Here is a 13,881-nt window from a genome sequence, read left to right as displayed (position 1 = left end):
CAGGACGTGCCCCCAGCCCTGGGCCCCGGGTGCTGCTGCGGCTGCGACGGGGCCGCTGATCGGGGCGGCTCTAGTCCACGTCGGTCGGTCCTGGCGAGGATGGTCATCACCGTTAGCCGCCAGGCGCTTTCTGCGGGTGGGGGGACGTGGCGCAGGGGGCGCGCTGCGGTTGTTGGTGAAAGCCAGACACGCCGGTCACGGGGCGTGAGAGTCCAGAAGGGGCCCACACGGCGGTGCATGTGCCCACGAACGGACACGCACACACGTGTGCCCAGCACACTGCTGACCAGACCCCCGGGGTCTCTGGTCTCCAGGCCATGAGGGCGCAGCTGCAGGGCCGCACCCTCGCTCCCCCCGCTCCCCCCTCCGTGGTCCCAGCGTGCAGCCGAGGGGCTCCTCCCGGGGTCCCTTCCTTCCCCCAAACGAGATGATTTGCGGCATTATACAATCAAAGCATCAAAACCGTAATTCCTACTCTCAAACAGATCAAAAAGAATCCCAAACTGAAATTCTTCAATGAATTTATTACAATCAGACCTGGCTTCTATTATGTGTTTCGGAGCGCCGGCCCCCTGGGTCTCTGTAATGTGATGTAACGCGTTTCTGGGCGCTTTGATCGGCGGCCAGGCCTCGGCCCCGCGCCCGCCCGCGGCCCCGCTTGCATCTCCCGTTTCCTCTTGCAGGTTTCGGGTACCTGACGAAGCAGCTGATGGGCTTGGCTGGCGGCCGGATCGTTCTGGCCCTGGAGGGGGGCCACGACCTCACGGCCATCTGCGACGCCTCGGAAGCATGTGTTTCTGCTTTGCTGGGCAATGAGGTAGGAGGAGCCGGGGCCCAGGGCTGCTTGGTGCGCGGGCCCAGGGCCCAGACCCCAGACCCCAGGCCCCAGGCCCCAGGCCCGTGGGCTGCTGCATCTGCGCTCATCACCCGTAGTAGGACCGCTACCCGCTTGGGAGGCCATCCGATGAGGGGCAAGGCCGGGAGCCCTTTTCTCTGTAGGGTGGTTCAGGGGCCTGTTCTGCAGGTGCTCCCCTGCCCGTGGGTTAGGTGGAGAATATTCTAATCCAGCTTCTTTCTCTGCGGGCAGGCGGTTCTAAGGTAAGTTCTGGGGGCCGCGTCACTGCAGGTCTCACAGGCTGGGGCATGGAGCCCCGGTTCCCTGCTCCGAAGCCACAGCTGATCCCCAGGCTTGGGGCCCCCGCGCCCTGTCCCCAGTGAGGCTGCGGGACCAAGTCAGGGAGCCGCTGGCTTGCACGGCTGAGCTCAGACTGTCCGGCCGGGAGAGGGAGTGGAGGGCTCAAGGGAGACGGTCCTGGGAGCGTCCCATTCCGGAATGACACCGGCCCGGGGCCCCTTCCTCCCGGCTGTGCTCCCAGTGGGCAGAGCTGCCCGGCCGTGGGTGGATGGATGGACGGGTGTCGGGAGGGGGGTGCCGCCCGACGTATGCTCTGCAGCTCACCAAGCGGCTAAAGTTCGTGACACAAAACTTACTGTAGCTTCCACTTTGATTTTCGGAAACCTGCTCTTCCTACAATTTCAAACCCATCCACAGGCTCCTGGACATGGGGTCACACACCCACCTCCCGATCCCCCGAAGGAGCGTGAGGCGGGTCCCGGCCCCTCACAGCACAGCTTGCCCGTGTTGCTGTGGCATTCCGTGCGGGTCCTTGCGGCAAGCCAGCTGCTGCCCGGGGTGGGGTGCGGTCAGAGCACCCTGGGTCCTGCCCCCCCTGCAGCAGCAGGTGCCTGCAGCCCACGTGGGGGATGCCCGGAGGCAGCCCACGAGCTCTGCTCCATGCCGTCCCGGGTTTACAGGTCCACAGTGTGCGAGGACACTCTCCCTAGGACAGGTTCCCTGGGTGTCCAGTGGGGTGCAGCTGTCCCTGTGCTGGCCACCCTCCTGCCAGTCCCCACCAAGATTCAGGGCAGCCCAAGTGACGAGGCCCTGATGGAGGGTGGAGGACACACACCCCAGGAGGACTGGCCACACCAGGACCCCATATGGCGGGAGCCCGAATGACCCCTGACCCCATATGGCAGGGGCCGCTTGTGGGGTGTCCTGGTGTCCAGTCCACAAGAAGGTTGGGAGAGCAGAGTGGCCCGGAGGATGGGTGCCAGGGAGGCCACGGGGGAGGGCGCCCCTCCCACTCGCTGCACTAACCCGTCAGGAGACGCCAAGGCCAGAAGGCCCAGAAGCCCCGGGAAAGGGAGAGGTGGTGAGGGTACCAGCCGGTTCCCATGAGCAGGGCGGCCCCTGCTGACGCCCCTCACCCACCATAGACGCGTCCGTGGGGCTGCGTCCCTGCACTGTCTCAGCCGGGAAGCTTGAGCCGCAGCTCGGGTTCCTCCAGGAGGCACGTCCCCTGAGAGCAGGTGCAGGCTCACCCCACGGCGGGGCCCACAAGGCATTTGAGGAGGGCTCGGTTTGGGAGATGCAAAGGGGGTTCAAGCAGGCCCTCGGAGGCACAGATTAAACGTGCATCCAACAAGACAGGGCGGGATGATGCCGCGTAGACAGGTCTCCAGGGAGGGGATGGAGGGCTCTGTCCTCGAGCCATTTGCAGTCGGTGGTGTTCCCTTTGTCTTGGGTCAAAGCAGCAGCAGGATGGGGTGCATGGCCCGTGCCCCTCCGGGCGCAGGGTGGACAGAGCTGACAACACGGCATTTGGGGGGCAGACGGGAGGTCCGAAGCCAAGTCCTGGCATCAGCCGTGCTTTAAGCTAAGTCACAAGCAGACCCGAGGGCCCGCGCGTGTCTCCCTCGCGGCCAGGTGGTCGGCAGTGCGCCGGACTCTCCTAGAATCGAACACCAGTGAGCGTCTTAAAGCGTCCAGGCCTCACGCACCCGTTCTGCACATCAGGCAGTCTTTTCCTCCTTTTCTTTGTTGGAGCTTAAAGGCAATTGAGTAATGCGTTCCACCCGGCCTGGAGCTTTCCGAGTAGTCCAGCCACTTATTTTAAAATAACAATAAAGACCGTAGCTCTCAGCTCAGGCCTGTTCCTGCTTCCTGGGTGTTTGCTCTCCTAACAGGAAGATGCTCTTGTGCTCAGCACATCAAAAAGCAGGAAGCACTAGTTTTATCAAGGTCTCTTAACACCTTCCTAATGCGGGAGAGTTGGGCCGGCCCCTCTCCTCGGCCCTGCAGGCTTTGAGGGCTGCACCAGTCTGCACCCACTCGCTGGGCCAGGCCAGGAGGGAGGAGGCAGATGCCCCCACCCCCACCCCCCCCCTGCACCCCTGCACCCCTGCACCAACTCAGCCTGACGGCCGCTCGTCCACGCCCGTCGGGTCTGCCCGTCTGACACCCCCGCCTGCACACGCGCCCCCACCCGCGCTCACGCTCCCAGCCAGGCTCGTCTCAGGCCAGCGGTGACCGTTTGGGTGACATGAGCCATGACTGACTCCCCGAAACCTCCGCGGGGGGTGGCGGGCCTGGGCCGTGTCCCCCTGGGCGCCACCGTGAGCGGCCGCAGACTCCGCAGGTCATTTGTGCCTCGGTGGCTTCCTTGCCGTCCTGCTGACCTTGCCCATTGCAGCCGTTCCAGAAACTCCACTTCCAGCTGCGGCGTCCTTTCTCTTTTCCAAACTTGGCTTCTGCTCCTTCTCCGTGTATTTTCTTTTTTTTTTTTTTTAATTTTTTTTTTTAATTTATTTATGATAGTCACACAGAGAGAGAGAGAGGCAGAGACACAGGCAGAGGGAGAAGCAGGCTCCATGCACCAGGAGCCCGATGTGGGATTCGATCCCGGGTCTCCAGGATCGCGCCCTGGGCCAAAGGCAGGCGCCAAACCGCTGCACCACCCAGGGATCCCCTCCCTGTATTTTCTTTACGTCTTTCTCCGGATCCGCTCTCCTCTCTTGCTCACGGAGCGCCTCCCCGTTCTGGGGGCATCTGAGGCTGCGCGGGGCCCTCCCGTGTGCGGCGTTCTCATTGCCCTTCGTCTCCGAGCATCCCTGGTTTCCGCGGTCACCCCGCTGCCCCACGATCGGTCACTCGTTCAGTTTCCAACCTCAAGGCCGCGGCCCTCATCTGGTCCCAGCTTCTGACGGGCGGCGCTGAGCTAAGAACAGCGGGTGCGGTGGCATCGTGTCCTGGGGTGCCACCCCCCCCCCCCGGCGGCCAGAGCGCGGTCCGCCTGCGCAGACCTCTGTTCGCCCAGGCCCGTCCGCGGTGCCGCTCACGCTTGGAGTCTCCGCCGACTTCTGTGCGTGCCTGGGAAAGACGTGCCAGCCTGTCCTGCCGTGGCGCGACTGTCCACCCCGTGGTCCGGCCGCGTCACCGCCCGCACATCAAGCAACTTTACCGAACGTGCAGACTTCAAGTCGTCCTATCCTTTTGATGAACTGAAACCTTTATCCCCCGTGGCGGCCTCCTGTACGAGCAGCTCCGGCTTCCCGCTGACGGGCATCGTGCGGGGTGCCCGCGGCGTCCTGCCCTCCAGCCTCCCCGCTCCGAGACGCTTCCTGCGTAAATGGCGCGAGGCTGGACGTCGTGCTGTTTCGCCGCCAGGCCACGGTCTGTCCTGGGCCTCACAGTTGCTCTGGTTGCTCCTTGTTCTCTGCTGCTTTGCTTTTCTCAGACGCTTTCCACGTCCGAGTCTGTGCCGCACGGGCCCCCTTCCGCCCACGTGGAGGGCCCCCCCGCGCCATCCGTTCCCTGCCGAGTGGGAAGACACGCGGCTCGTTGCTGCTCCCCGGCGGCGATCCTTGCAGGTGTTCACATGCACCCGTGATGTGGCCAGTGCCCCGTGGCCACCCAGACCCGGGGGGGAGGTGCAGACCAAACCCTGCACGCCCGTCGGACGTGGGACACGGAGAAGCCACCCGCTTGCCCCCACTGACCGGTGCTGGCCCGAGTCCTGTGTGTCCATTCTCTCCGGCCCTCCCGGGGGTGTGCAGCCCCTGACCAGCCCCTCCGCCCTCTTTCCTTGTTTCTCCGTTTAAATGCACCGATTCGACACCATTCCTGTTGTTTCACGTGGTCCCTGTTCGCGTGGCCTCTCCTGCTTCTCGCTTCCCGCCGCTCAGACCACCGCCTGGGATCACTGTGCCTTCTGCACACCCCACATGTTTCCCGGGAGGGACGCGGTGTCAGCTTCCCCACGTCGCAATTTTATCCTCATTCTTTTTTTTTTTTCTTTAAAAGAAGACTCCACGCCCAGCCCCGAGCCCAGCGTGGGGGTGAACTCTCGACCCTGAGATCTCGACCTGAGCTGAGATCAAGGGTCCGACGAGCCCCCGGCCGCCCCGCCCTCGGTGTTGACTGACCGGCTCACCGTCCTGGGCTGACAGCCCTTGTCTCTGGGGCTTTGACGGCCACGCCCTGTCCTGTCCTGTCCTTGGCCGTGTCCCCCCCCCCCCCCCCCCCCCCGTCCCCTGCTCTGCGGCTGCGCCCTGACGGACCCAGGCAGGCAGGTGCTTCAGGCATGACTCTTCCTGCCCGGGTCCCGTCCCCTCTCCCCCTGCCCCGGGACACCGAGCAGACGGACCCAACCCGCTCGCTCCCCTCGTCCCCGGCGCATTCAGGGTCATTGCTGCCGCGGCTGTGATTTCATTCACAGACGTTCTCCTGGGCCGGCTTTAAATCGTCCGCTTCGGTTCAGTAATCCTGCGTCCGTATCTTACTTCTGATACTCACTGATACTCACTAATCATTTACCTTGTAGTTTAAAACTGATCATTTCAGTGACCGTGGTCTTTGAGGATCTAAACCTGCCGTTTTTTTACTAGACTTCTAACTCCGGGCAGCGCTGGCTCGGATGCTTTGCCTCGGTGCCGCGTGACCGCGTGGGCCTGGGTCCCAGCCTGGGTCGCCCGCGTGAGAACGTCCCCAGGTCCACCCGCCCTCCCACGGCCGCCCTTGCCGTGTCGGGGCCCCGCCCAGGACCCCACTGTGCGTCCAACCGTTCGTGCCCGCGCCCTCTCAGGCTGCCCTGGGTTGTCATTTTTGGAGTATTGACAGTTGTCAGCAATCAGGCACGGCTCGCGGCTATGCTGCAGAAGAGCCCTCGTGCTCGTCCTGTTTTCCCTTGTGCTGGAAGCGGGGCGGGGGACCCGGGCGCAGTGCCCTCCTCTGTCCGGGCCCGTGCCGGGCGCGCAGCTTCTCTCTGGGGACGTGAACCGCGAGCGCTTGCGTAGAGCAGCGTCGGCCGCCTTCCCCGTCGAGCCGGCTTCTCCCCCCTTCCATGCGGCCCGTTGCAGGGAGGCCGGGGCCGCGGCTCGGCTCCTGCCCGAGGAGACAGGGTGGAGGTCGGAAGGGGCTAGGCGACAGCTGTCGGGGAGGGGCTGGGTACCCGAGGCATCTCAGATGCTTCTCAAGGAACGCGTGTCTCCTCCCGGTACGTGTTCGGGCACTGACTCCCCCCCGCACGGCCGCTGGCCCCTCCAGCCCGAGTCTCCGCCCCTCCGCGTGGCCGTCCCCCGCCTGGGAAGCCGCGCTTGCCCCAGAGCCTGGGTCCTCTGCCCGAGACCCCCCTTGTCTCTCCTGAGCCCCGCCCGCGCCGGCTGACTCCCGTGTTTCATGATGTGTGCGGCCGGGGACTCAGCCCTTGGAACCCAACTGGCCACACTGGCGGGCGGCCCGCAGGGGGCCAGGCGCCTCCCGAGAGGGTGCACGGCTGCTCCGCACATCGCGGCCCTCTGCTGACGGTGGAACCTGCCCATTCCCAGGGAGACCCTGGCCCGTCCCTGCCCGCAGAGCCCAGGGTCAGAACAGACCCCCCCACCGGTTGTCCCTGCGGGCAGCTCGGGGCGCGTGGGGGGCCGTGGCCGTTGTCGTGCAGGCCTGTCCCGGGATGCGTGACCGCCCTGGGCAGCTTCCAGCTTCCTTCCGGAACCCAGCAGATCTCCCCCAGTTTTGTAGGCTTGTCTAGTAATTTAAAGATCTTTAAAATTACTTTTGTGTTTTCATGATGTATCCCCGTGAGCGTGCTTAGGTGTCGTGTGGAGGACGCCCGGTGTCCCCTGCGGCTTCCGTCCCGTCCTCTGCCGTCCACACCGACCGGAAAACTGGGAGCACAGGCCCCCCTCAGAGATTCCCCTCACTTTCTTCTTTCTTTTACCTTTTCCCCCATTTTTGGAAGAACACCATCGACAGGATGGCCAAGCATTCTTACGTGTAAGACTAGGGATGTGAAAGTGGTATTTCCAGAAAGCAGTCATTGTTTCCCTAGTGTTACGGGGTGGTGTAGACGGGGTCTCAGTGGGTTCCAAGCAGACGTCCTTGCCCGCCAGCCCGCTCCTGGATGCGGTGTCCGCTCAGCCGGGAGCTCACGAGCACACTTGACGGTCTCCCGAGAAGAATACCTCAAAGAAAATAAATCCACTTCCGTTTTTAAAAAAATTGTACAGGGGATGCCCAGGTGGCTCAGCGGCTTAGCGCCTACCTTCAGCCGAGGGCATGACCCCGGGGTCCCGGGATCGAGTCCCACATCGGGCTCCCTGCATGGGGCCTGCTTCTCCTTCTGCCTGTGTCTCTGCCTCTCTCTCTCTCTCTCTCTCTCTGTGTGTGTGTGTGTATGTGTGTCTCGCGAATAAATAAATAAAATCTTTAAAAAATAATGATAATAAAAAATAAAAAAAGTCGTACAGTAAATAGCAAAGCCACATTTGGCTGCTGCTGCTTTTCTGCCCGTAAATACACTCAAGAAACCGACGCTGACTTCAAACCTCCCTGAACAGAACACGTGCAGGGATTATGTCGACATCCGTCACGTTTACTGTGTATTTGTATATTTTTTTCTAGCTTGATCCTCTCCCAGAAAAGGTTTTACAGCAGAGACCCAACGCTAACGCTGTCCGGTCCATGGAGAAAGTCATTGAGATCCACAGTGAGTTGTGTGGGCCACGTGCTCGGCGGGGAGCCCCAGGGGTGAGGGATGACCCAGGTCACTGAGGTCGCGGTGTAGGCGGGTCTCCCGGTGCTCCCCAGATGCAGGTCCCCACCAGCCGCCCCTGCTGACGAGCCCCCGTGTGTGCGAGCAAACACCGAGCGGCCGGCCCCCACACGCTCCCCTGGCGCTGCGGCCCCCTCGTCTCCTCCCCCTCGCGCCGGGCCGTCCTGTGCTCCGCTCTCTGGAGTCGGGGGCAGCCCCGCTCTCACGGCCCCCCCATCCCCCCAGCCGGTGCCCCTGCCTCGGGGAGGACTCGACTCCAGGAGCCCCGCCTTTGCGAGCCCGTAGCCTGGGTGCTGCCTGGCTTCCTCTCCTGCAACAGGTGCTTTTAAAGGTGCCAGTGAGGAGTCAGGCTTGAGCCGGGGGAGGCCCAGTAACCCAGCCCCCTCCCGCCCCCCCCACGCAGGCCAGTACTGGCGCTCCCTGCCGCGCCTCTGCTCCACGGTGGGGCACTCTCTGGTAGAGGCCCAGAAGTGCGAGAACGAGGAAGCCGAGACTGTCACCGCCATGGCCTCGCTGTCCGTGGGCGTGAAGCCCGCCGAGAAGAGGTGAGCGCCTCCGCCCCCACCCCCGGCGGGCCCTTCTGCCTGCGGGACCACCCTCTGCAGGCACCCAGGCCTCTGCTGTCCTGTGGGCATGTGCCTTCTCTACTGGGCCCTGCCTCCTGCTTGGGCATCCCAGGGAGGGATGGTCGGGTGTGGGGGGAGGGATGGGGGGATGGACGGGAGAGGGATGCAAGGATGGAGGGGGAAGGATGGAGGGATGCGGGGGGAGGGATGGAGGGATGGAGGGGGAAGGTCTATGGGGATGGAGGGGGAAAGATGGAGGGATGCAGGGGGAAGGGATGCAGGGATGGAGGGGGGAGGGATGTAGGGATGGGGGAAAGATGGAGGGATGCAGGGGAGAGGGATGGAGAGGGGGAAGGATGCACGGGGGAATGAGGGGAGAGGGATGCAGGGGGAAGGGATGGAAGGATAGAGGGGGAAGGATGCAGGGATGGAGTGGAGAGGGATGCAGGGGGAGGGATGGGGCAGGGCTGCAGGGATGGAGGGGGAGAGATACAGGGGTGGAGGAGGGCGGGGAGGGATGGCGGGTTGGCAGGCAGGTGCCGGGCCCCACGGTGGACGCGGGCTGCAGGGCCTCCTCTTTCCAGGGTGAAAGGCCCGTGGGAACCCTCGAAGAGCCTTCGCTCTGGGGCAGGGGCGGGGGGTGCAGGGGCGGGCGGCCCTCCGGGTGGCCCTGGCCTCACGCCGCGGCCCTCTGTCTCTCGCCCGGCGCCGCCGCAGACCCGACGAGGAGCCCATGGAAGAGGAGCCGCCCCTGTAGCCGCCCGCCGAGCTGCGGGTCTCTTGTTTGTTTGTCCCCGTCTTGAAGCTCCGCCAAGAGCGGCTCCCGTTTGTGTGCGGCCTGCCCGCGTCCGCGAGCGAGCGCGGCTGGAGCAGCAGCGGGAGGCCTCTGCCCGACGGGGCGGCCCAGCGCGGACCGGGACCCACGCCGGCCGAGCAGACGCACAGACACACGCGAGGCCGGGCTCTCGGCTCCCTCGACGGAGGCCGCGGAGGAAGGAAGCCTGTGGCGGCTCGCGGCAGAGCTGCCCACTTCGTGGCCACGAGGGAAGGAAAACGAAAAATCAAAGATCTAATAATACAAAACGGACTCGATGAAAACTGGTGCTCACAGTTGATTATTACCCACAATTCCACAGTCTCCGTGTAAACCACTCGACTCATCCTGTAGCTTCTTTTTTTTGTTCGAGAGAACGTTTTCTGGGCTCCGGCCGCGACCGGGCGCCACAGCGGCGCGGCGGGGCCCACGGGGCCGCGGGGTCCGCGACGGGCGGGGGCCGGAGCGGGCGCGCGTGCAAGGGGAAGACGGGACACACGCAGAAACGTGAGCCTGCGGGAACTGGCTTTGGTTTCTCGAAGCCATCGGAAGATGCGAGTTTGTGCCTTTTTTTTATTGCTCTGATGGATTTTTGTGGCTGGGTTTTCTGACGTCTGAGGAACAATGCCTTAAGAAAAAATAAACAGCAGGAATTGGTGGGACAGTTTCCTGTGGCTGCGCGCTGGCCCGGGGCGGGGGCGGGGCGGGCTTGCTTAGTGCTGTTTAAGAGGAACGGAGGTAGTTCCAGCAAAGTGGCAAATACTGTTGGGGGTTTTGAAGTCCAACAAATTTTAAACGAATCCAAAGTGTTCTTTTTCTCGTACATCCTATAACAATTGAGCATCTCCATTTGGTCGTGAAGCATGTCCTAGGCACACTTCCAGTGTTATGATCGGAATGCTTTTTATTAAAAGCAAGTAGCATGAAGTATTGCTTAAATTTTAGGTATAAATAAATATATATATGTATAATATATATTCCAATGTATTCCAAGCTAAGAAACTTGATTCTTATGAAATCTTGATAAAATATTTATAATGCATTTATAGAAAAAAAAAAGAAGTATATATATATAATAAATGCAGATCGTAAAGGTCCCTGGCGAATGAATGACTTGTGAATCAGACATCAAGGTGCTTATGGAAAGGGATCTCGTTTGAAACTCACGTATTTTTGAACTCCGGATTGGATAGCTTTCAGATCGCCAACACGTTCGCCACTGGGCAACTACCTGGCAGGTGTGTGCTCTCCTTCTGCTCCTTTCGGACAGGACCCCCCCCTCCCGCTCCGAGCCTCCATGCACATATGTACCTAATGAGTTTTTATAGCAAAGGATATAAATTTGCTGTTGATTTTTGTATGAATTTTTCACAAGGAGATCCTGAATAAGCATTGTTTTGTGAACTTTTACACTTTTTTTTTTCTCGCCATTTAGCAGTTTCCTGAATGGTAATAATGTCTAAAACTTCTTTCTTTCTAAATTCTTGCTTGTACATTTTTTTTTAAAAAAAAAAAAACAACTTTTAAAGGGTTTTTATTATTATTATTATTGTTGTTGTTGTTGTTGTTTTCATTTTCGTTTATTTTTGTACAGCGAGCAGCGTTCTGCCGCGCACGGGACGGCCATCAGCCTGTTTCCAGAAAGTTGAGCTCGCGCGGGAAGGGGGCCGAGCGGTCACGGCGGCTGCGTCCAGAGCAGGGGCTTTCCTTGGAGTATTAGGAGGAGGCGGTGGGGAGGCTCGCAGGGCGCCCGCCTGACGCCCCGGGGCTCCGGCACCCGCGGGACTCCCGTCTAAACTTCTCTGACCACGTGGTCGGGATACGCGTTTTCAATTGTTTTCCAAAGACCTTTTACAGCATGTCCGCACTGCATGGGGCCGGAGCGAGGCCCACCCGTGCGCGGGGTTTTCCCGCCACGGCCGCACGGCCGGGAGCTGCACCCCCCCAGGTTTTGGGGCCCGAGCCCGCGGGGAGCCGGGGGCCCTTGCCGCCTGGCGAGCTGCAGGGCCAGCCCCGGGTCCTCCCGGCCAGCCGGTCTTCGTTCCTGCCGCCCTGACGGTAACCGCCCGCCACTTTGTACTTGAAGCCACCAGTTTCATTCCAAAGGATGCCCGGGCCCGGTGCCCCCGCGGGAGCGAGCCCCGGCCAGGTCCCCGATCGGTCGCGTACCCAGGGTAGCTTCCGGAGGAGACCGATGCGGCCGGGCTGTGGGCCAAACGAATCCAGATCCTTGGATCGGCTGGGTCGGCGGCGGCTGGCGGTCAGGCCCAGGGCGGGAGCCCGAGAGCAGGCTGGCAAGGGTCTTGGGGCGCCTGGGGCCTCCTCCCCCCCCCCGGCCTCCCTCTTTGCTCCGCGGCCCACGTTGGCGGGAGCTGGGGGCGCGGGGAGCCAGCTCGGCCGCCCGGGGGGTGCAGAGCGGTGGCGGGCCCGGCCCCCGGCCCCGACCCCGCAGCCCGTGGCTCTTAGGGAGGAAGCGGTCACGTCACGCTTTTCACCATAGACGGGCCGAGGGGTGGTCGGTGGGGGCGACCCCGGCCGGGACGCTGGCGGCACGTGGATTTGTCCGTGCACTCCAGTGCCACAGACGCGCTCGAAGCATTACCGTGTAGCCTTTTCTTTTCTTTGACGACACACTCAGCCCTTCCCGGCGGCCGCCAGGGCCCACGGCGGTGTCGCGCCCCAGGGTCCGCCCGTCCCGCCTCCCCTCTCCGGCCCCGGCACCTTTAGCCTTTTTCTTCTTTTGCAAAGGCCTCGGGGGCACCGGCCAGGGGTCAGCGAGCGAGCACTTTACGTCCCTTCGCGGGGAACCCCACGATGCCGCCGGGCCGCGCGGCGCCCGCCCTTTCGGCTCCCGCCACGCCGTGCCCGAGCCCCACCAGCAGGCGGCCGCCCCCCACCCCCGCCCCGGCTCCGAAGGGCCACTGGGTCAGAGTGTTTCGGTTTTTCTCCACTTGTTTTAAAAGTCTGTTTCCAGAGGAAGGACCGTCGGGCGTGGCTCGGACACGAAGGCCACGCCGCCGGCGGAGTTTGTTGGTTTTACTTTTCGATCAGAACATTCCTTCTTTACTGGTCACAGCCATGTGCTCATTCCATTCTTTTTGTAGACTTTCGGGCCCGTGCGTTTTATGGGCATTGATACATATATAAATATATATATATAAACATATATGAATATATTTTTTTAAGTTCCTACACCTGGAGGTTGCATGGACTGTACGACCGGCATGTCTTTATATTGTACACAGATTTTGCACGCCAGACTCGGCAGCTTTGGGGAAGAAGAAAAAAAAAATGCCTTTTTTTGCCCCCCCCTCCCACGACATTTGCAGACACAAAAGATGGAGATTTTTCTGTAAAACGACATGAAACCTTGAAGGAGAGTGGGGGAGGGGGAAAACGTTTGCGTCTTACCGAACTTATTCTTAAGAAATTGTACTTTTTATTGTAAGAGAACTAAAAAGGACTACTTACACCTTTGTCATATTAAGAAGAAAAGTTTATCTAGCACTTGTGACCTACCAATAATAGAGTTTATTGTATTTATGTGGAAACAGTGTTTTAGGGAAACGACACAGAATTCGAAGCGAACTGCCTGTCTCTCTTCAGCTGACTCGGAGGCATCTGTCTTGTTCCGTTTTCGTTTATTCCCCTTGGTCTCGCACAGGGCGCGGCGGCCGGCGGCCCCCCGGGAGCGCCCCCACGCACCGCCGCGCGGACTCTCGTGGCCCTTGGGTGCCGTGTGGCCAAGACTTGACCTCCCGCCGCGCAGCCGTGGACCGCGCGAGCCCCGCCTCGACCGGAGGCCGCCCCTTCCCTGCGGCGCGGAGCCGTGGGCGCGGCCCACCCGACGCGGAGCCTCCCGCGTGCAAGACGGAGGAGGCGGACGGTTTCTGTTTGTCCGGGTTCCGGGGGGGTGTGCTCCATAGTGGAGGCGCTATTTTCCAGTTTCTGAGACATATATATAATATATACAAGGGGGCGCTGACCCCGTTCACCCAAGAGCTTCTCACGGGCGGGTCGCGACGCCGCGGCCACGCGGGGACGGCCACCTGTTTCTTCTGTAATGTAACCCGTTCCCTTTGGTCGTCTGGACCTTCCAGCGGTTCTTTCTTTTTGCTCCGTGGAGTTGGAGATTTCGTTCTCGGTTTTCTCATTTCTCGTTCTGTTCTGTGTGGGCGGGTTTCCCCCGACGACGGTGTCCTCCTCCGACGGCCGACTCCGCTCCACTTCACCCGGAGTCCAGCGTTTTGTACCTCATCTGACAGCTTGTTGCTCTTGTGGTGTAAATAAAACAGCATCTCTGGTTCCTGCCGTGTGCTCGCGTCCTTGCTGCCTCGCGCCGGGGCCCCGCGGGCGGTGGCGGGTCGGGAATCGCGGACACCCACGCACCTGGGCCCCTGGCACCCTTTGCCTGCATGACCAGGTGCCGTGGGCAGGTCCTCACCGCACCGTCCTTGCACCATCTTCTTCCCCTAAACACTCTGGGGCCCCCCCACGGGGCGGGTCTGCAAACCCCACCTCGGCCACCCAGCAGCCCCCTGCCACCCCCAGGGACCACCCCGCTCCCCCAGCCAAGGCCACACCCCTCTGGGCCCCCACGTTCAGT

General features: G+C 61.8%; 1 protein-coding gene across 8 annotated transcripts in view; it reads left to right on the top strand.

Annotated features, from left to right (window-relative positions):
• Positions 1–13,583, top strand: part of HDAC4 (histone deacetylase 4) — a 272,461-nt gene extending 258,878 nt beyond the window's left edge. For all 8 annotated transcript variants that reach the window (XM_038574380.1, XM_038574379.1, XM_038574382.1 and 5 more), the window contains 4 exons: positions 684–817; positions 7,745–7,829; positions 8,299–8,440; positions 9,179–13,583. In XM_038574380.1, the coding sequence (XP_038430308.1) occupies positions 684–817; positions 7,745–7,829; positions 8,299–8,440; positions 9,179–9,218 (401 nt within the window). In that variant the 3' untranslated portion in view covers positions 9,219–13,583. The remainder of the gene's footprint in view (positions 1–683; positions 818–7,744; positions 7,830–8,298; positions 8,441–9,178) is intronic.
• The last annotated feature ends 298 nt before the right edge of the window (positions 13,584–13,881 follow it).

The sequence above is a fragment of the Canis lupus genome, chromosome 25 (assembly GCF_011100685.1).
Source record: "Canis lupus familiaris isolate Mischka breed German Shepherd chromosome 25, alternate assembly UU_Cfam_GSD_1.0, whole genome shotgun sequence".
NCBI lineage: Eukaryota > Metazoa > Chordata > Mammalia > Carnivora > Canidae > Canis > Canis lupus.
This window is presented reverse-complemented; position numbering and strand designations above follow the sequence as displayed.